Source organism: Wasmannia auropunctata, unplaced genomic scaffold (assembly GCF_000956235.1).
Source record: "Wasmannia auropunctata unplaced genomic scaffold, wasmannia.A_1.0 LD336049.1, whole genome shotgun sequence".
In the NCBI taxonomy this organism is placed as follows: domain Eukaryota; kingdom Metazoa; phylum Arthropoda; class Insecta; order Hymenoptera; family Formicidae; genus Wasmannia; species Wasmannia auropunctata.
The window spans coordinates 495980-518609 of record NW_012026841.1 but is presented as its reverse complement, the minus strand read 5'-3'; the positions used below and the strand labels follow the sequence as shown (position 1 = coordinate 518609).

The following is a 22630-nucleotide window of genomic DNA, read 5'->3' as shown; positions in this document are numbered from 1 at the left end:
GAATATCTAACAATAGCAATCAATTGCCGAGGATGATTCAATGAAATAAAGAAAAAAATCTCAAACACGATTTTTTTTTCCTTATGCAATTAGCGTAATGTCCGATTACTGAATATTATTCTTAAAATTATTAAACACGCATATACGATCCTCAATATTTCCGTTTTTAAAAATTCCGCAAAGCATACATCATTATGCATTTATCGAATTTTCCACTATGTCTAACAATGTTAATTTCTCGATGATGTAACCGTATATAATTACAATACGTATCGCATGCCTAAGCAGATAAGTGAATGTCAAACGAAGGTATCTCATTTTATACCGCGTGCTTATCATAATTCCATCCACATTTGTATTAAGAACGGTCATGAAGAGCCCTTCCATATTTAAAAAAATACAAAAATATAAAAAATACAAAAGAAAAAGTTCTTAACGGAAGTATTTTCATATTAGAAATAAAATGAAAAACTATTTAGGAACTTATGTTGCTATATACATCATCGATCGTCAAAGAACGATGGTACTTTAAAGTTAAAAAATTTGCCCATGAAGGAAATGTTTGATATCAAAGTGTATGTGTTCGCTGCTATCACTATTAGCATTGGGTTATGAGCATGTGGTATCCTCTTCCCTTTCTTTTTCCTTTTCTCTCTTCCTTCTCCCTGCCCCCTCCTCTCTCTCTCTCTCTCTCTCTCTCAATAAATAACGATATCATCATCTCTCGAAAATATGAATGAAAAAAACGCTTATTTTGTTCACATTTATTGGACAATTTTAAGCTTGGCAAATTTTCTAAATTGTTATTATTTTCTTATGTGTCGCGACCACGATCCCGTAAAATTACATATGTTTATAAATATCGGAATACTCGTAACAAATATTATCGCTATTTATATGGTAAATATTAAGTCAATCACTGCTTGCGCAAATAGAACGATAATAAAATTCGTTCGTGTTTTTCAGTGACGTGATATTTATCAGACGATTCGTAATGTAATGCTTCGCGCATAAATATGAGCAGCGTTCAATTTGTTAATCGGGCGATGATAGCGCGATCCACATGTCTGGCGATGCGTCCGCTTGGATAAATGCTCGGACACAGTATTGCCTTTGATATGAAAACTTGACAAGATGCTGAATTATTTAAATGAAAGAAAAACCGCACGCGACGCGACGTATAATCTCGTAATTACAGAAAAATGTATGTATTGTGAAAAATTAGCAATTTTTCTTCCACTCATTTCAAATCTTTCGTCGTTAGATAACACCGCTTGTACTTGTGGGAAGCATTTCATTATTGAATTACGAAAGTGGAATTCTGAAAATTTCTCATTGCGGAATCCTGAAAATTTTCCATCGCGCGGAATCCTACAAATTTTCCAACGCACGGAATCCTGAGAATTTTTTATTGCCTTGAAGCCAAAAATATTTTTATATTTTTACGATTTGTTTCTTCACGCGTCACTCATATATGCATTGTGCTAAGGCCGTAGGATATAAATCTAAAATAAATGTATCACTTTGATTGACAGATTACCAAGCAAATTTATTAAATTATTTTTATCGTCATTATATTTAATTCTTATCTTAATTTGCACTGAATAATTTAAAAATTAAGATCTATAGAGAGAGAGAGAGAGAGAGAGAGAGAGAGAGAGAGAGAGATTGAAATCTTATTGAAACAAAATCTTCATACTTTCACCGTAAATATATATATATATATAGAGATATATATATATAGAGATATATACATATATACACATTGCGTGTGCACGCAAATCCTTTAATCAGTAATTCAAACAATGTGATCAGATAAACCCGAGAAAATTTGTAAATAAATAATCGATGTAACTTTTAACTCGATTTTCATATCAACGTCCATAGAGATACTGATCCCTTTGATGCATAGAATCGCATGCCTTGTGCATCCGGCTCTGCTACAGACGGAGCGAGAAAATATTTTTCATAAGAAATATTTTCTCTTGACAAGAACAACAGCAGTTACAAAATCGGCATACTCGGAGAAAGAAAAACGATGAGAAATACGTATACGCAATGTTTTCTTTTCATTTTCTACTGCTGCACAGAATTGTTAGTCGAGCTAATCACTTTACTTTCACTTTTTAGCTACGTACACATTGTGGTGTTAAATAAATTTTCAAATAAAACGAAGGTTGTTCCAATATTTGCGCTTGAAAGGAAGCTTTGAGCTGTTGTAAGTCGCGCTACTTACAACCAGATGTCGAAATGCACACGACACAAATGTGGATCGACCCACATTTGAGTCAGCACCCTACTTAAAATTAGAGCGTTAATGTAGGGCATATGCAATAATCACGCCACGATTGTTGCATATGAAAACGCTGATAACGCATTTCGACATCTCGCCTCATCCTTAATTCCATCGTATATAATCCGATGGAACAGAGGATCAGGCAGAGTGCGAAAAACGTAACGAAGAGAGTGACAGCTCGTAAGTGCGGGACTTGAGCGTGAAGTAAAGCTGTAAGAATCGGTGAAGAATAAATCTTTGTCTGGTTATTACACCTGAACGGCGTACCTCTCTGTGTCTACCCGCTCTGCGGCCACAACAGAGCGTTCATATAACTTGCAGTAAATACATGTATCCGCCGCAGAAATCTGTTCTGAGATTACAGAACTCTTGGATTGGGAATTAAATTTGCGTGAAATGTGTGCATAGTCATCTTGCTCCGTTCGTGTTCTCCGATGACAGTTGGAACACGTTTCCGAAGATCGTTAAAAAAAAGATTATCCAATATTTGTGGTATCACGTAATGGTCTGTCCTGTTACACACATGCCGTTATTACAGAAATTCAGAATTATTTAGAAACTTTTGATTATATAAAGTCACTGGCTTATCTCTTTTTTATATATTATTAAGTGGATTATGAATGTCTTGAAAAACGATAATATTTTTTCATAACGATGGCGATAATTATTATTCAATGTATCTCACGATCAAATCTCTATAGCAAGAAACGTACATTTTTCTGAAATATTGTATTTTCTTTTAATAGAATGAAAATCGAGACCGTGAAAAGTTGAACAAGAGAGAAACGTCAAATACTAAAACTGATCTTGCTCACTAATAATAATTTTTGTGTAAATCTTACAATTCTCAATTTCAACAAACTGCGCGCCCCACATTCGTTAGTCTTGTAACACAGTTACAGAATGAATACAGCGTACGTAACACATAGTATATCTGTATGACGTAACATGACAACTAATCAGTTTAATCGGAACTAATTTATTTTTTGTTATTTCGTACATATAATGAACGTAATCATAAAACGAGTGATTTAAACCACTCAAGCTATAAATGTATTTCATGTCGATTTTGTTTTTCGATTATTTTAACACGAAGTCGGATTTACAACGTACGGTACTTGCGACGGTTCTTTCGAAAATATAAAAATACTTCGCTATAAATCGGAAGGAGACAGCAGAAAAAAGCGTAAAAAAGAAACTCAATCGTTAAACTAGTGATATAAGTGTATACCACTCGGTATAATCGTATATACGAATAACAGTCCTACGATCGTAAAGCAACGATTATTCGAGGTCGAGCGCGAACGAGGACTTGTCTCCGTGGCACAGGCAAGGTCGCGCTCCGAAATTTTAACAGCGGGAATACGTGCGCTTATGCATTCCGCCCACGTGGTCCTTCCATTATGCTATGTCCCTGAGCACGTTCCTCTCGCCGCCGCCGACGGATCCACGTGCACGCACGCGATACGTCCGCGTATGTACGTATACGCGCACGTAGTTTATTTATATCGTCGCACGCGGAGCGCATGCCAGGATGCCGCCCGCCCCTCGATGTATCTCACAAGTGACCGGACTCGGCTTTGGCAAACAAGCGCTGAAAATCTGATATATTATTTACATAGATCCGAAATCGAAACCGAAACTAGATCTTATAAAGTTTATAACACCAAAATTATAATCGAACCAATGAAATTATCTTCGATTTACAGCTATTTTTAATTCTTTTTCCGGTTTCTATATATATAAATTCTGGTCTTTAGCTGAACTGCATTACATTCAGATTTTATCTTTCTCTTTTCACATTGCAAAAATCTACATCCATCTTTCCACATTGAAGTCTGCATATGTGCACATATAAAACACATGTAAAGCATTGTACTAAATAGTATATTTTTATTTCTTTCTTCACACGCACATACACAGTATTTAATAGAATAAATACAGAAGTCATTTTTAAAATTTTAAGCTGCTCCCCTATCGCTCGAGTAATTATAACCATTTAAAAATCATTAAAAAACTGTAATTTTTGCAGTTTTAGTTTTCTTTTTTGATCAAGAAACCGGAGAAAGAAATTGAAACTGAAACACTTAGTCGATGTTTTATGAAATCGTAACGGAATCCAAACTGAAAAAACTTGTCCAGGTCCCTGACTTGGTATTTATAATACCAAATAATGTTCAACAAAAAATATATCTACTGAAAAAAATTCTGCACGCGTCTGGACAAAAAAAAACGTAAAAGCTGACAGTTATACATATGTCATGTGAAATTTTACGTATCATCTTAAATTTATGACTCTTCAAAATAAGTAGTAGTTTTTCCGAGATGGACAAATCTGACCTGCTTAGGCTAAGATATTTAACAAGATAACGAAATAACGGGACCCAAGGTTTTGTGATAAAGGGTGAAAGAGACATAGTCCAGTCGGCGCATAATCTCTTTAGCGCTAAGACACTACCGTGTCTCATGATCTGTTTGACACGATGCGAAAAAAGATGTTCTCTCTTTTCATCTTCTTCTTTTCTTTTATAAATATATATAAAAATGATAAAGAAATATTTTATGAAAAAAACAAAGACATCATCTTTTTATATGTTGATAAAATCTTTTTTCAATTTTAAATTTTCTTAACTGTCGTTCTATACATTTTATTGTCCATAATAAAAAAAACGGATTTTTTTTTTTTCAAATATTATTACGAAAGAAAAGCTTATTTAAAAAAAACTCCAAATAACATAGTCAATTGTATGAGAAAAAAATTTTTTTTTAATGGTTATAAATGATCCAATGACGGAGAAAAAAGAATTAAAAAAAAAACAATTAATCATTTGAACCGCGTATGTGAATCACACAACGGAATTCGAGAGCGCTTTCTACGGTTACGGCTGGATCTCGGTGTCTAATGAATTCTATATTTTGAAAAATATTTTAAATGATCCACTGGCGGAGAGAAACACAAAATATTATAACTGGCCTATAAATAATAAATAGCATAATATAAAAAACCTTGGGTCCCGTTACTTCCGTTAGCCTTCTTTTAGCCAATATTTTGGCCTAATTGGCCAATATCTTGGCCCAGGTCAAATTGGTCTGTCTCGGAAGGAGTGAAAAGGCCCACCCAATTTATTTCGAAAAATCGTAAATTTAAGATGACAATAGAAAGGATTTGTTTTCGAAAATATTTAACTCTCAAAGAAGTGCTTTTCCTTTTACGATCCTTTCTAATCTCGTGACCGCTTTCATTATCGCCGTGAAAACGGTTGACTCAATAAGTGGGTTTGATTCTCGGCTGAGGTGATATTTTTCGGAATAAATTTCTTTAGGTTTGGGGAAAGGGGATTCCATAAACTAGCATATACTAGCATCACGAATATATTAAATTGCTCGTCAATTTAATTAGTGACAAGTGATTCCGGCTTCACATATAAGAACAGTGTTTCAAGACCGATCAACCGTGTGCGGCGCGGTTTGTATGTGGTTAGACATTGAAAATTATTATGCACTAACATCCGTGATCGACTCTCATAGGCACTCTTTAGCTATTTACGATTTATTCTTCGAAGCCTTAGTTCTCTAATTTAAATTTATTCCAATAACTGGAGTACCGATAGATTCTGATAGGTCACTAACAAGGTCAAAAATTTTTTCTTGTTTCACCTTTTAAGTTTTAATTCGAACAATGGGAATCAGATACGCGATACATTCGAAGGACTCGGTAAAATCGCAATGACGCGATACCGGGATTCATTTTATAATACATATAAAGTGATTTCGTAATCGCGACGCGAGACTGCCTTAGTTATACGAGGCTTCAGATATATAATTAATTCAAACACCTGTTGCGGACGCAGAGATGAACAGAGAAGATTTTTGCTTGCGTATTCTACGAACGTCAACATGCGTGTACAATTATAATTATATAATTGTAACGTGATAAAAAAAATGGTCACGTGATTAAATGGAAAGGTGAGTATGCTAGAATTAATGTGTATAATATAAGCGCTACAAGGTCGCTTCTTGCACGCACAATCGTTACTGAGAATTTTGCGTGTCTCCTAAAAATCACGCTTACACTTGGATCTTTCGCGTTTCATTTTTGACCGTAAAGTTTTCTAAATTAACGCATATATTGTATTTCACGTATATTGCAGATAAAAAATAAGCTGAATCGAGCCGCAGGAAAAATAAACGTGAATTTCAAGTAAATTTCTCGAAAAATAAAATCGCAGAAAAATTGAAAATAAATTTCACATGCTTTTCGATTGTCTTTTAGTGCGACAAAATTATCAAGCGACGCGGTAGCGGCACGACCCAAGTATATAAAAGTCGGTTGATATAATCTATTGATACCTGAATACTTATTTTATTGAGCAATAGAATACCCAAAACAAGAAGAAAATTAAATATTAAATTAAGTTAAATATTATATTATATCTCTGATGTTTTATATCTCTCGCTGGGGAAAGGCGTGGGTTCTTTCTTTCTCCCATCGTCGTTATCTTTCCCCCATTTCTGACTTCGACCGATTCGACACACGCGTAATAGGTCGTTTCTCTTTACCGTTAAAGAAATGGAAGAAAATCATCGCGAGATAATGTCATCCCTTCCCTTTTCTGTACGTTTCGCATTCGATTAAATTACGCTGTTCTTTTACGCTGCATATCTTTATTTACGAAATAATTATCAATTATCCCTCGCGAGCATCGTTCGTACGCAACAGACGTCCGAACGATGAAACAAAATAAGAAAAGTACAAATAAAGACGTAACGATGAATGACGCATGTCGTGCTGCAACGTTCAAGGGCAGGGGTCAATAAACCACGGCGGACTTTTCTATGAATAAAGAATATGATTTGTGTGAATAAAAATGTTGTGAAGATTTATTTTCTGTTTTATTATATAATAAGTATCTATTTAATATTCTTAAATCTTGCTTCTTTTGTTTGGCCGCAATCTAAACATAAATCCAAAACGTTTAACTTGATTTTAAAGTTTGCCGAAATCCTTTTCAAAAGTAACGTCTACATTTTTGCCATCTTTGCGCCTAGGGTGGTCTTGAAAATGTTTTTTGCGGCAACATGAAAAGTAAATTCCGGAGGCCTCGAGTGCCACCCATTATTGTCATCATGCCAAAAATTTTATAGACAACGTTCTACGTATCCTCAATGTGACATTTTCATTCATAAATTCGAAGAAAATTTAAATATATTTGCTAACTCTCTCTACAATTTTCCAATTTAATCCTTTCATTCTCGCGTTATTTTAAGAAAACAGACACCTGTTTGTATTTTTGATAATGCTTCATTTACCAAAAAAATTGTAAGTAGGTGCTGTCAAAGTATTAGATTCACTTACATAAAATTAAAAAGAGAATTAATATATGTTCATAGATATAAAAGATATAGACGATACTATTTTATTTTTTATAAGTCTAAACTACATGGCAACAATAGAAATGAGAGAGTTAAAAGAATTTACTCTCGGGAGTCATATTTCAATATAGATATAGAATTAAGAATGCTATAAAATAACAATACTTTAATGAAAACGGATCTCATTTATTTTTATGATTATTATCGATACAAGAAAAATATTTTCTAAATAAATCTCTATTAAACTAAAATAGTCAAGCTAACTTAAGCTAATTTAAAGCATTAAGATTCATGCAGGATCTCACTAGCAAAAGCAGCGTGAAAATGCTTTGGCAAAAATTCGATCTCTTCGAAGAAGATCAAAAGATAAAGAAGTTATTGGTGTTTTGATTCTTAACGAAAGTAATACCGCGGAGAAGGGGGAGGGACAAGATTGGAAGTGAGGCAACAAAGCGGTAGGATTGCTATAATTTCCTGCACGCGTGCTCCGAGTTTGATAGCTTCGTTCTATTTTTAGACTTGGATCGTAGATCTCGAAGCGCAGCGTTTAAACGCAACCTCGCGTCGTGTCGTAACGTACGTCACTTTAAATGCTCGGTGACATTATACCAGCGACGCGTTGGCCCGCGGTGTCGACGCACAGGCACGTGTACCGCCGTTTGCGATAACCACAGGTCTTCCGCTCGCTGCGAATCGCTCGCGCGCGAGCGCGCGACATCGTCACGCGAATTTCACGCGCCGCGCCGCGCTAACGGGACCGGCGCGGCGCGGTGTGGCGCGCGCGCGCTAACGGAAACCCTCGTGATCGCCGCGCATCTATCGAAACGCGAAAGATCTCGCGCGGAAAAATGCTTCTATCGCGATCTTTCAGATCCACGCGCGCCGGTTTTATTTTTTTTTATTTTTTTTTTTACAAAATAGAAAGAACCAAATATAAAGAGATAAACGGGACACGCACTGAATCGCGGGGACTAACGGGAAACCCGCGATGCGAATCGGCGATGCGTCCCGTCCGTTCGATCGCGAGAGAACTTTATCGAGAGGAGACTTTACTTAGCTGCCGTTCTTGCGGCAGCGCATCGTCGAGCGTGGCGATTTCCTGCTTCTGTTTCTTTTTAATTTTTTTTTTTTGCGTAACAAAAAAAACTCGTTTCCTTTAACGCTCCTCTGATCGCGACCGAGATACAGCACTTTAACTGTCACTCATATCTATAACGCATAAAATATGTATAAGGATCCTGCCTCTCATTTGTGAGTGACGAGTTAATTCCCTCGATTAAGAATGATTTTATTATGCATTTAAGATATTCAGACCTGATTTACGATATTTTTTACTATAGCAATTAGCAAGTCTTCTAGCAAATTAAAGAATTAGCAGCTAAAATATATATATATAAGTTAAAAAAATATAACTCTATACTATATTTCTATGCTATAATTCTATAAATATAATTCTAAATATAATTCTATACATTTTTTTTTAGAAAACTAACAACTAAAAAAATATAATTTATTATAAATTATATTTTTTAAGCTTATATATTATATCATTAGCGGTTATATATTATTTTAACTATAGTTATACATAATAATATAATAATTTATTAATAATATATTATATAACAATAATATTAATATATTATTAATTCTCTATTATAAAGTAATTTATTAATATATAATAACAAATCATATATACAATTTTGTAAATTATATTTTTCTAGTTGTCAGTTTTCTAAATAAAAAAAATTTATAGAAGTATATTTTTTAACTACTAGTTTTCTAGTTCGCTAGAGGATTAAAGCTTATGGCACACGATGCGTTTTGTCCCACTGGACTGCTTGCGATTTAATAAATTACTAGAACTGCACTACACATAACATAGAATTTTTTGCAACTTACTAAATCGTAGGCAATCCAGGATATTGATCATGTAACTATTTCCCTAAAGTGAAATCGTGAAAAATGAAAAATTTCTCCATTATCGTCAATAATAAAAATTGGATTTTTAGTGGATTTTTTTAAATGGGCCCAAAAAATCCCTGGGGTTACCTGCACCAGACAATGGAAGTTTTTTGCAGGATATCGATCATATAATTTTCTCCCTAGGACGAAACTGTGAAAAGCGGAAAAATTTCTCCAATGGCATTAACTTCAATGGCAAAAATTTTTTTGATTGAAATAAATTCATAATAGAATTATCAATTAAATAATGAATTTTGTTGATCATTTGCGGACTATAACAAACGCATAAAATTTTCAAAAATCCAATAATACTATTAAAAAACCTCACTAAGCTAAACTTAAAAAAAAAAATTTTTTTTCAAATTCTGTTTAACACTAGTTGCTATTTAAAAAATATTGCATAAATCAGGCCGAAAGGAATAATATAAATTATATTAAAATATTAAAAAAGAAAATATTAAAATAATAGAACATTAGATTTATTACATAGATAAGCCGAAATCAGATTGGCAGTCCTTTTTAACGTGTGGATCTAATGTAGGTCTAAGTGATCGCCACGCGCATCAGATGTTTTGCATTTCTTATCTAGTGGAAAATACGGTGCGTCCAATAAGTTTTCTGGAATTTTCCAAAAGAGAAGAACGGGCATCTGAGGGGACGAGGGTTTCTAACCTATTCGAAAAACGCGCGAGGAAGAGGGAAAACAGGTTGAGACGAGTTCAACACTTGCAGCACACGTGCTTACGTTAGATTAATATTTCGCTCGTATGAAAGAATTTCTTAATCGCTGAAGATCCAAAAATCTCTTCCTTCCTGTCTCGCCGCTAAAAAAAAAAAAACTTGCCTGATAAACGACAAGCGAAATATTAACCTGACGCAGAAATATGCACTTGTTTGCGATCGACGTGCGAAAGGTCCGTGTGAATGAGCGTCGAAAACACCTGAAAAAACGCATTCATCGCGTCGTCGTGACGCCATGTGTCTCGCATTTGCTCTCGTTTCTCTTTTATTTCTTTCATCTTTTTTTTCGGAGTACCGAGATTTTTTTTTTTCTTTTAGCCGTAAACTTTCCACTCGGAACTTTTCATCGTGAATTTTTTCATCCGAGTAAGAATTCACGGGTTCGTGTTTCGCAGAGAAAAGCTAAAGCTGAAAATGTCGATGGAGTTTGCATCACAAATAACATCGACGAATTCGCTCCGAGGCGACGACGTGCTGCGGTCGTTGGTACACGTCGAAATTGGCGCGCGAGAGCGCGCGACTCGCGATGTGGAAGGAAGAAACGTGGCCGACGGAATCGTCCGGAGCGTGCCGCGCGCGCCGCCAGTGTGGGGGCATTTAATAACAGGCCGGTTTCGCACGGCGATCGCCGTCGGGCGGGCGCGAAGCGAAGTGTTACCGCATGCGTGCGTACGTGCGTACCGTGCGTGCGTGCGTGCATGCGTGCGTGCGTACATACATGCGCGAGCGCGCGCGCGCTCGCGCGTACCGCACACGCGGCCGGAGGCCGGATTCGGCAACCGAAGCGAAGCTTCGATGGATGGCGATGGATGGGGTGACTGGTGGGATGCTTACTTTTCTGCGAGTCCTGACGGGAACGCGATCGCCGGCCCACGGCGTAGTAGATCACGAGGATGACCCCGCCGGCGATCAACGTGGCGATCATCAGCATCATCGTCGAGCCGGTCACGCTCGCGCTCCCCAGCACGTTAGTCGGACACGTCGTGTTCTCCATCTTCGAGCCGCGTGCTGCGACGGGCGGAACTCTCAAGCCGGCACTTACTTGTCGTCGCGAGAGCACACGCGTGACATACAACGGGGCGTACCGCACACCCTTCGCGCACACACGCGGTTATTACGTGAGAGAGACGCGCGTATACGAGCGTGTGCGCGCGCGCGCGCGTTCACTCGCTCGCCGGTATCGGGACGGGAAAGCCGCGCGGAAAAGAGCCCGACGGGCGGGGAGGCGGCGGCGACGACGGTGGCGGCGGTGCACCACGCGACACACACGTTCGACCGCGAAAACGGCGAGGCGCGAAATCCGGAGTAGACGTGCGTGTGTGCGTTATATATATATTGTTATCCCGCGTTTCCGCCAAGTCCCCACATGCACACGTCGTGTGGCGTGTTCTGCGCGCACCCGGCGCGGTGGAACCGACGCGCGCGTTCCGAAAGACCACGTCGAGCGTGCTGAGCTGAGCGTGTGCACTGCAGCGGCGGCGACCGACCGACCGACCGACCGCGGAGTGTGTACGTTTCGTAGATGGTCAAATTGCCGAGTGATGTCGCGATCGCGTGCCCCTCGCGGAGGAAAGGTGTGCTCCGGCGCCGGCGGTCACGTGACGTATAAGAAGCCTCGGAGCACGACTAGCACCGTGTCGGCGCGACTCACGACGCGAGACTCCCACCGCGAAACTCGAAAGGGCCTTCGGCGGGGGGTCGCGCGCTTCTGCTTTTCTCGCGACTCGCGGACTCGCCGAATGAATATAATCGCACGGCGATTAATTAAAACCCGATCGCACGGCGATTAATTAAAACCCGATCGCACGGCGACGGTTCTTCCCTCTCTCTGTATGTATGTCTCTCTCTCTCTCTCTCTCTATCTCTCACTCTCGTCCTTTCGGTTTTTCGGTGCGCCTAATATAGCTGTCGCGTCTCACCGTTGCATTAACGCGTCCGTAGGATCAACGAATTGGCGCTTTATCGTCGCGCGGGAAACTTCGAAGCCGCTCGCACCTTCCGACTTCCCCAGCGGCACGGCACGGGGCGCGCGCGCGCGCGATACAAAATTCGATACGTACGTATCATCACTCGAGGTCCGCGCGGCGGCGATTTAAGCGCGCGCGATCGCATCCTCTGCCTGCGGGGTCCTGCACTCGTCCGCACGGCGTCCGTGACTCTCGTTCATCGATTGATTCCGGCGGCCCGGTTTACACGCGCGTGCACGCGCTGCATAGGCGGCCTCCACGGCGCTCTTCCGCTGCGGCGGCGTCGCGTTGACATAAGAAGCGGACCGTCGTCGGTCACCATGCCACGGCTGCACGACCTCGTGAAACGGTAGTGGCATTCGATCCCTCGTTGATCGTTTCGAACAAGAGTCCTCCTTCTCCCTCTCCTCCTCCTCGAGTCTCTCCCGTGCACTCGCGCGCCGGATCTCAACTAATATTCGTAATCGCGATCGACGTTGTACGTCTTCGCTTAAAATCTTTAAATTCCCGCGACGTCCCCACGTATGTACATGTATATAATCGTATTAATCGTGTATCGCGTCAAAAAAACGCGGCTCGAGTCGCGACTTACGTAAGCGGTGGCGACGACAGCGAGGACAGCGACGACGATGGTGCGCGCACGGGCTCGGGCCGTATAATAAGCCGCGGCGACGGTGACGCGAGACCCCGCGGCGACGACGACGACGACGACGACGGTGACGGTGACGGTGACGCTCCTCTCCTCCCGCGAAACGGCATGGCGCGTGTTTGCCGCGGCCGAGTCATCGTGCGCCGGTATATACCCGTTTCGCGGAACCGCGCTCCGAAGCGTGCCGATCCCTACCGCGGTCGCTATATACCCCCCCCCCTCTCCCTCCCCCTCTCCTCCCCTCTCCCCCTCGCCGTCTCGCCCAGGCCCCTTCCGCGCGCGGCGATCTAACGTGTCCCCGGACACGATCGACACCGGTGGATCTCGAGATCATCCGGGGACGAGATGATCTCCGTGTTTAGATTCGAGCGACCATACACGTGACATATATCCTTGTGTCCGCGCCCGCGTGTCGGCAAGCGCGACGTATGTAATTATAATAAATCGTATAATTATACGATAAAATATACCTATATACACACACCCCCGGATATAAACATCGTCCGCAGTTTATTTCGAGCGTGTAGTTTTGAAACTGAAACTATATATACGTACCATATACCTTGGTCGCTCTCCGCGTTCGTACGTTTCGTTTCTTTTTAATACTAATTTCCTTTGTACGTTTCAAGCTCAGCTCCGCGTGCCCGTGACATTGTCGGGGCCCTCCGCGAGAGGAGGGTCCGTCCGGCTGTCTCCAGAAAAATCCGGATTTGAAAATATATATCATTCGATCATTCACATCTCCACTTGATTCAGGCCCGAATGTGGCCCGAGAGAAGAATTTCCACGCGCGTGTGGTATAATTAATCATCCCCGTTTTATATTCTCGGTAGTTTCTCGCGATTCTGTTAGGCCTCGTTACCGCGATCGCATAACGGCTTGCGTTGACGAGGCGCAGCTTCCACTTTTGTGTGTATGTGTGTGTGTGTGTGTGTGTGTCGCACGTGTGGTGTGTATGATGTACGGAAGCGTTTATCTTCCGCTTATCGTAGTTGGAAGTAAATTACTGGCGATACAGTGGAAAAACCGTATTGAGGGGTTTTCCTCGAATCCGCGCGGTCGATCCTGGAAACCTGGTCGCCGTTTTCTTCCGTTTCTCGATTCATTCGGCGAAGATTCACTGCGTCATGCGAACTGATAAACAGCCTGGAAACAATACGCATCATCTGTCTTTTATATACGTCGCTTCAGCGTGACGAAACTCTACGACGCTCTTGCGTGGCGCGCGGTATTATCGGACACGGCGGAGGCGACTATTCGTGAAAGAAAAAGAAAAAGAGAAAAAAAACTGCGTAATCGCGGTCGTCGTAATCGTACTGTGTCCTTCGACGCAGCACATTTTTCGCTCGCGAATTTCTATATGCGCACATAAACGCACGCGTAAGACGTTGCAAAAAATAAATAAATAAAGATTACGAGACGCGTGAAATGATTATGTTTGCAAATTGAATTTACTACCCGTTTACTCGCTCAGTAAGACGGACTTATTGGATTTCTTATTCTCGACTGCAGTGTATTATTAAATGCAATTAAATGTATGAATTTATTAATTTAATAAATGAAAGCTAGAAAATTTTACCGCCGCACGAGCATATATATGGATATCTGTTTTGATCGAAAACTTGAAACGCCGACAAATTGAGCGCTTATATCTTTGATCGCGTTCACATTCAATTACATTCAGCTTAATATAATTGTCAGATTAATTTTTGTTTGCCGCGCGGACAATCTCTATTGTGAATGGTAGATAAAAAGGTATTTTATCGCATCGCACGAGAATATCTGTCTCGATCGAAGATTTCGAACGTCAAATCGACAAATCGAGCGTTTACTTCCGGTCGTCGGCGTTCGACATTCGATTCGGTATAATTGCCAGCTGATCATTTTCCACTCGGCGCGCGGACGATATGATCCTATCGTAAAATGGTTTCGGAGCGACCGCGCGCGCGGCCAGGATGCATTAAAATGTCCAACCCGTTACTCGCGCCCCGTTACTTTTCCCTATTTCAAACGCCTTACGTCCTCGATCCACGCGACTCTCACGCTCGAGCTCGGGCACCGTGTCAGCGACGATCGAGGTACCGGTATAGAAGTATAAAACGACCAGGCAGGGTGATAATCGTATAGGACACGCACACAATGGAAAAGCACTCACAACAGAAGTATTCACAGGCTCGACAGGATTAATGAGTTAATGATGAAATTATATTATCTATTTCAAGTGTCTCGATACAATATATCGGGCCGGCCGAATCATTTGGCCGCGCGAATCATTTCTCGTGCAACGAATAATAAAAATTGCGACGACTTCGATCAAGTGTTCAGTTAACTTTACTTGAACGATTGACTTATCAAGCGGTATTCGATTTATTGAACGCGTTTTATCAGACAGTGTTTTACTTAAACACGGGCAGAATAATTGTTTGACAAATTATAAATTAAAGGAAGGATTACGAATCATATATATAATCAAATATAATCGGATGGTCTGCTGTTCGCAAATTCGATTTCGATTAAACTTTCTCTCGTTGCTGAATTAAGATCGAAAATTGCTCGGAGTTCGATTGAATTGAAATATATAGCCTTCGATTTTCTCCACCGATCCGCCAGGTTTGGCCACGCGATTCGCTTCGCGTGTCGCAGAATCCTTCGTTACGCTTTTTCTTCATATATTAAATTCGTGGCACAACATATATGTGGAGCTGAGAGACACGATGATACACATGAACTGTGGTATTGATAGACCACGTCGAGATCAGGTTCTCGTATATTTACAAACAGATTCGCCGCGGCCTCCTCTCCCACCCGACTTGTGCTAATAATCAGCAGTCTCCTGCTAACTGAAATCTCGTCGCTCCGGCGCCTCTCTCCGGACACATCCTTTCTTTGAACAGGGCACACAATCACAAGAACGGTATAACTAATTTAAATGTATATGTTTATAGAATGTCAGCAATTCGCAGAATCTATATTATTATACTTTGTCACGTCGCGACAACAGTGTAAAAAATTCATTGCGGAGTGATTTGGAAACAGCTAGACGCGAGGAAATGAAACAGAAAAAAAAAGATACAGAAAGACTTGATATTAATCGTCAGCTATCGTCGCGGCGTAATTACATTCAAATTGCTTCTTTTCTTAATAAAAGGTATATCATCTAAATTAGAAGAGCTTAGCTTTCGCTATCCTGATCACATCGAACATATATATGAGTTTATTTTTAATTCTTATTATTTCTAATTAAGTCGTATACTTTCACTTTTTCTCAAATGTTTGTATCTTGTAGAAACGTGCACGTCATGTGATAACGACGTGTAAATATAATGTATATCCGAAGTGCATTGAGTTTGAATCGTGAATTTGTTAAATGCAAATGTAAAATGACTATATATAAATATATATATATATAGTTTACATTTGCATTTTACATTCGCTAAATCGCGCAATTTAGACTTTTCATATCAAATGTGTAGTACGTACGGATCATAAAATATAAAATTTTAATATAAAATTTCGTGTCGCATGTAATATAAAATTCTAAATGTTCTAAATAAAATATGAAAAATAGGGAAAATGATTATATATATATGTATATATATATAAGCGTCTCCATCAGTAAAATGAACGAAAAAAATATACTTGGCGGGAGCCGCTACCGCGTATCCAGATATATATCTCTGGATACGCGGTAGCGGCTCCCGCCAAGTATATTTTTTTACGCTTAGTGTATCCTTTAGTGTTATCTGTCCTGGACAGATAACACTAAATTTTACACATATATATAATCATTTTCCCTATTTTTCATATTTTATTTAGAACATTTTGAATTTTATACTACATGACACGAAATTTTATATTAGAATTTTATATTTCACGATCTGTACTACACATTTGAGATACAAAAAGTCCATGTTGCGCGATCTAGCGGTGATGGTACGCATTACGTAGTGGATATAATGTCGATAAGGACTATGTAATTATTCGCAAAATTCGACTGTTCCTATTATTTTACGTGCACTTTCTAAGCTCAACTTCCTCCCATCCCACAGTCCAAGTATACATTCATCCTGATTTCGAATGTAAAATAACAACCCTTAATCATGCGAGTATAAGATTGTGGACAAAAAGTCGTTCATGACGCTAGAGACTTTGACGTTCCGGTAATGACAACACGCGGCAGGAAAGATCCACGGGGAGACATCCGATTGGTCGTCGCGCTGGGCCGAGCGGCACGGCTGTCGATTCGCCGATGTCACCGGCACCGCGATCCCATTCGACGGCAGCCAATTTGCAACCGAAAACGTTCCCTTTATTACATAATATTTTCGCGGAATAACCGGCGAAAAGCCTGTAAAACCGTCGAAACCGTCGTCGCGGGTCGAAAGGCGCGGATCGCGCGGCGCGAAATCGATTTCCGGTGAGTTTCCAGGAGCGGCAGAATGGCGTTGAGATCGATTTGCCGGCTGTCAATTGATTCGACCTTCAGGCACTCGAGCCATTTCGGAGCCACCGCCCGGCCGAGACGACCGTTCCACGACACGCTCCTACGAAGTATCGCCGCAGCAGCTAAGAAAATGGCACTGCCACGCGTTTTCTTCGACATGACCGCGGACGACAAGCCCGTGGGCCGCATCGTGATGGAGGTGAGCCGAAATTTGCGCGCGATCACGGCGTAACGCCGCGCGACGTCCCCGCGCCGACCACGCACCTTGCGATCCCGGCATGCCTGGCCATCTTGATTTTTCCACCGGGCCGGTTCGCGCGACTCCGCACCGGGTCTCGGCGTCGCGTGTGACGATCCTCTTCCTCGATTTCCTCGTCGTCGTCGCATCCGCCGTCGTCGTCGTCGCCGTCGCCGTCGCCGTCGTCGTCGCCGCTGCCGCCGTCGCCGTCGTGCGAGTAGTCGACGGACGGCTGGATGTCGATCGGCGCGCGGCCGTCGTCGCCGGGGAGACGCGATCGCGCGGAGTCATCGGCGAGCAGCGCGACCATCGTTGGCGATGCGTCACGCTCGCGCGAGCATGCACGCAGCACACGATTTGGCCATTACGAAATTTTCCATTGACGACAGCGACCGGTCGGGCGTCCCGCGTGCGTGCTGGAGAAAAAAAACGTGCGTCCGCGGATAAAGAAGCGCACGGTCCTTCGTAGATCCGCCGAGGATCACCGTGAATTTGCGGAAAATCGATTAATATTGCAAATGCTATTGAGATAAGAATGTGAAAAAATGCGATACGCTCGTGCAAGTTGTTACATTTTAACAATACGATCGATAAGATGTCCTTTTTCACATCTTTATTTTATTTTTTTTTTAATACGATAGATTAAGATCTGAATTTATGCGAGACGTACTTTTTATTGGGACAAACTGATTTTTTACTCGTAAAAAAGGATTTCTCTGAATAAAAGCACTGCGAATTAATTGATGCGTTATATAATTAGCGACTTTGCAGCTAGGCTAAACATAGACTTTCGCACGCGATTGCAATTTTATATTTTTGCATAATGCAAGAAGAATCGGCTTTTTAACACGCGAGTTTAGAATTTTAAACACAGATGGCGCGAGCTGGAGCATAGCGTATATTTATCCTCTTATCACATTTTTTTCCTTTAATCGTTAATATTTCTTTGTAAACTAAATTATAAAAGCTCTAAAAATAATTTTTTCTCGTTACCGTACCAGCATAAATCGTGTACGAGTGCCTTGGCATGCTATATTTCTCTATATTATATTTAATTTACACAATACATTAATTTAATATATATTTTTATTGATATATACAGAAAAAATATCTAAAGATCTTTTAATCACGCCTTTTTTATATAATTTTTTAGTTGAGGAAGGATGTTGTCCCCAAAACGGCGGAGAACTTCCGCGCGCTCTGTACCGGAGAGAAGGGTTTCGGTTACAAGGGCAGCAGTTTCCACAGGGTGATCCCGAACTTCATGTGCCAGGGTGGTGATTTCACCAACCACAACGGCACCGGTGGAAAGTCCATTTATGGCGCCAGGTTCGAGGACGAGAACTTTAAGTTGACCCACACCGAACCTGGCATATTATCGATGGCAAATGCCGGCCCCAACACCAACGGCAGCCAGTTCTTTATCACCAGTGCCAAGACCAGCTGGCTCGACGGAAAGCACGTCGTGTTCGGAAAAGTCACCGAAGGAATGGATGTTGTTAGAAAAGTATGATTTTTCAATCTCTGGCTATATGTTTTATGTGCGAGGAGCTGAAACGTTGTATAACTGTTATTGCTAGTCTTATTTGAAAATCTCTTCTTTAATGCACGATTTACTTGCTCAGTTACTTTGAGATTCGTTTCTAAGCAGCTTACGAATTTCAAATTCACTTATGGAATAAGAGATTGAATCCGAAACTCGTCAATTATGAATCTATCTCTTTTTATACCACATGTTATCAATATTCAAATGATATTCACTTAAAGGTGCTACTACAAAAGAATTTAAAAATAGCAGAATTGAGTCCCAGATTTTACAATAAGCTAGTTACTTTATAAGTATTCAACAGCCAGATAACATAAATTATTTATGCTTTCAGTTGGAGGCCATGGGCTCTCAAAGTGGCAAGACATCCAAAAAAATCATAATAGCGGATAGCGGAGAGTTGTAGATCAACTAGATACTGTAATGACTGCATTTTTATTTAGCTGTTGCATACCTATTTGCTGTCTTTATTGCCCCACTTCATCCATTCCTATCGACCAAGGTTCTCTTCATCGACGCCAATAATTTGTTATCGAGCACGGAAATTCGAACCTGTCCGATTTTGTAGAAACAAAAGAATCTACCTGCATTGTAATAATCTTTCCTATCTTATTTCAAGTGAATTTACTTCCTTCTTCACCAGAAAGTAGAAACTCGTTTGCAGTGTGACTTTTTATGAAGGATTTGCGAATTCCGAAGTCTCCTTTGCTTCGTTCCACGATTAATACACTTGTGTGTGTTTTTATAAGAAATCAGTCTTGGACTTTTGTGCGAAATCCATATTCTTCCACGAATACACTCGCTTAGTATCGCTAAGTGATAATAGCGGAAAGACACATGCAATGAGCTCAAATTTTTCAGTATCATTCTACATATATATATATATATTTTAGTGAGTGGTCAAGAATACAAATATCTTCAATATTAGGATAGGTATTTCAGAATTTAAAAATCAGTGATTGATGTATTGATTCCAGTGTGTTAACTGATGCATTTCTCTCTTTAAACGTTATACATAAATATATATATATATAAATATTCTTTAATTTTTACACGCATATGATTCGTATATGTGTATATCACGATTACAGAATCCTCATTGTATGTTTTTTATAAATATTTACTATTCCTCTTTTCTCTGCCGAAAAAAAAAAGCAAAGACATCCCGTTTGCCTATCGTAATGCGGGCAATGCCTGAAAGCGATACCATCTTACTGTAATACAACACCAAGTTGAAAAATGTAGTTGCAACAGTCTTGAACAGTTTCGATTTCTTAAAAATAAAATTGTTTTCAGAAAGAAAAACAAGTTGTACGTTATTCGTGCCACGTATTATAATTTTTTACATAACTATCAGATGAACTACACAATGTCTCTTCAATTTTCAAAATAAATATTTTCCTGAAGATAACATCCAGATGAACGTTATATCTCTTTCTCATTAATCCTTTTTTATTTTCCATTTCAATATCTGGAATAAAGTTCGTATTGAAAAATTGATAGGTACGTATATGAATAACACATCGTTTGCAACATTTACGATCAACGTATATTTTACTTTTTTTTTTTCATATTCATGTTTTATCAATCTGCTGCGAGAACATTGATAGAACGTACAGCACCAATACTATTTACAACCTTAGGACACTTTTCGATAATCTAAATAACAGACGAACAGGAGGTGCGCTAGTCTAAACAGTACGCAAGCGGATTTCATCCATTTTGAACACAACGCCCATAAGAATTTTAATGACGATAATTTGTCAACTGATCGATTTGTCGACTGATTATAATTTTTCTTCATATTGTTACCTTTACTAAATTGATGAAAATTTATTCATCATCTAAATAAAAAAATCGATATGTTTCATCGGGAGGTTGAGAAAGTCGTAAATATATATTGTACGTATGTATATATTGTATATGACTTCTGACCCAAATAACAAGTATTTATTTTTTTCTCATTCTTTCTGGAAATTATGATATTCAGGAAAAAAAGAGCAACTTGTTATCTGCGTCAGAAATTGCTTATTCGAGTTTATTACTCATTCCAGTAAGACAAAATAACACGTGCTTTTGGTCTTTTAATCATTTCGTTTAATAATTTGTACTTCCGTCTTTGTTTTTTTTTTTAGATTTGTTTACGCTGCTCGTTCAATAATTTTTACGTATAGTGATATAAAGAAAAACTATATGGACTTACGCGGATTTATGTAGACTCTGATTACCAATCGAAGAACATGTAAGTATTTTTACTCTCTATATTCACATCATATGTTTTTCATAAACAAGTTCTGAAGTTCATATAGATCAAGGTAATCACATTACGCAATCAATTCCATATATAGATTTCAAAACTGTCGATAACAACGATTATTATCTTTGGAACATCTTTTTTTTAACATTGATATATCAAGAGACGTGTAAGTTATGTATCGAAATAATGCATAACCTTATAAGTCACACCGTTTCGTTTAGACATTTTTTTTATCGTTTAATAAATTTTCAAATGAATTTTTACGATTGTGTGTAGTTATCTAAAACGACAGCACATAAAGTTTCACATTCATTACGTTCTGAAGCTATTAATTTAATATAAATTGAAGTTGTTTCAAATTCTTAATAAAGCAGCATGAAGAACCATATCTATTGTCATTCTAATCATATTCTAATCACACCGCAGCGGTGCGAGAGGCTATAGATCCAATGAAGACATCGTTAATTGCACACCGATCGTAAAGAGATTGCTATAACTTAATGTCACGGGAAATTGCATTTAGCACGCTTATTGTTTAACTATTGCCGGACGCTCCGGTGACAAAACTCGGATAATCCCCTGAGAATTAAAATATAATTGGATGGAAATTAAAATCTTGAATATACGGAAAGGTAATATAACACGTGTTTTTCCTCGCTTGTGTTTCGAGTGTACGTACCTTACAAAATTTAAGAAACAGAATTATCAAGCGCAAACACAATGAAGACCGACAAGGAAAATTAATACGTATATACATTTGCAGGAAGTACATCGTGATACTTCGTTAGTCCCATTCATAGTTTTCATCCGTAGCTCCTCTGTCAGATGTTTAATTATCAGATATATAATTATGTTGAATTAATTTGTGCATCTCACTCGCGATCGCATATCCTACCCTTTGAAACGTAAAATTCCCGAGAGGCTGCAACATGAATATCTTTTACATTTTCTGCTCGAAACGTATGCACATACACACATACACCCCACGCACACACGCACACATACGTACACACAGCAACGTGTATGCACCTCGTGCGTACATACTCGTTGCTGTACATCGTTATTAAATGTTACATGATGACTTTTATCCACGTATATCTCTATACGCCCATAATATTATATATGTATCGTGTACATATATATTCTTATTATATCAG

At 39.6% G+C, this 22630-nt stretch overlaps 2 protein-coding genes across 2 annotated transcripts in view; one reads left to right on the top strand and one right to left on the bottom strand.

Moving 5' to 3' along the window:
• The window catches only part of LOC105451606, a 25535-nt gene extending 12479 nt beyond the window's left edge, over positions 1 to 13056 (bottom strand). Inside the window, exon 1 of the mRNA XM_011692168.1 lies at positions 11207 to 13056. Within this exon, the coding sequence (XP_011690470.1) occupies positions 11207 to 11366 (160 nt within the window). The 5' untranslated portion in view covers positions 11367 to 13056. The remainder of the gene's footprint in view (positions 1 to 11206) is intronic.
• A 4189-nt stretch (positions 13057 to 17245) lies between these two features.
• On the top strand, positions 17246 to 20521 carry LOC105451604 (peptidyl-prolyl cis-trans isomerase-like). Its single transcript, XM_011692166.1, has 3 exons — positions 17246 to 17631; positions 18824 to 19177; positions 19551 to 20521. The coding sequence occupies exons 1-3, from the start codon at positions 17428 to 17430 to the stop codon at positions 19620 to 19622; spliced, it is 630 nt and encodes a 209-aa protein (XP_011690468.1). The 5' UTR covers positions 17246 to 17427; the 3' UTR covers positions 19623 to 20521.
• The last annotated feature ends 2109 nt before the right edge of the window (positions 20522 to 22630 follow it).

Coding starts and splice junctions, on each gene's coding strand:
- LOC105451604 (XM_011692166.1), top strand. CDS start 17,428: ATGGCGTTGAGATCGATTTGCCGGCTGTCAATTGATTCGACCTTCAGG. Junction 17,632..18,823: donor TGGGCCGCATCGTGATGGAG/GTGAGCCGAAAT, acceptor ATAATTTTTTAG/TTGAGGAAGGATGTTGTCCC. Junction 19,178..19,550: donor GAATGGATGTTGTTAGAAAA/GTATGATTTTTC, acceptor TTATGCTTTCAG/TTGGAGGCCATGGGCTCTCA.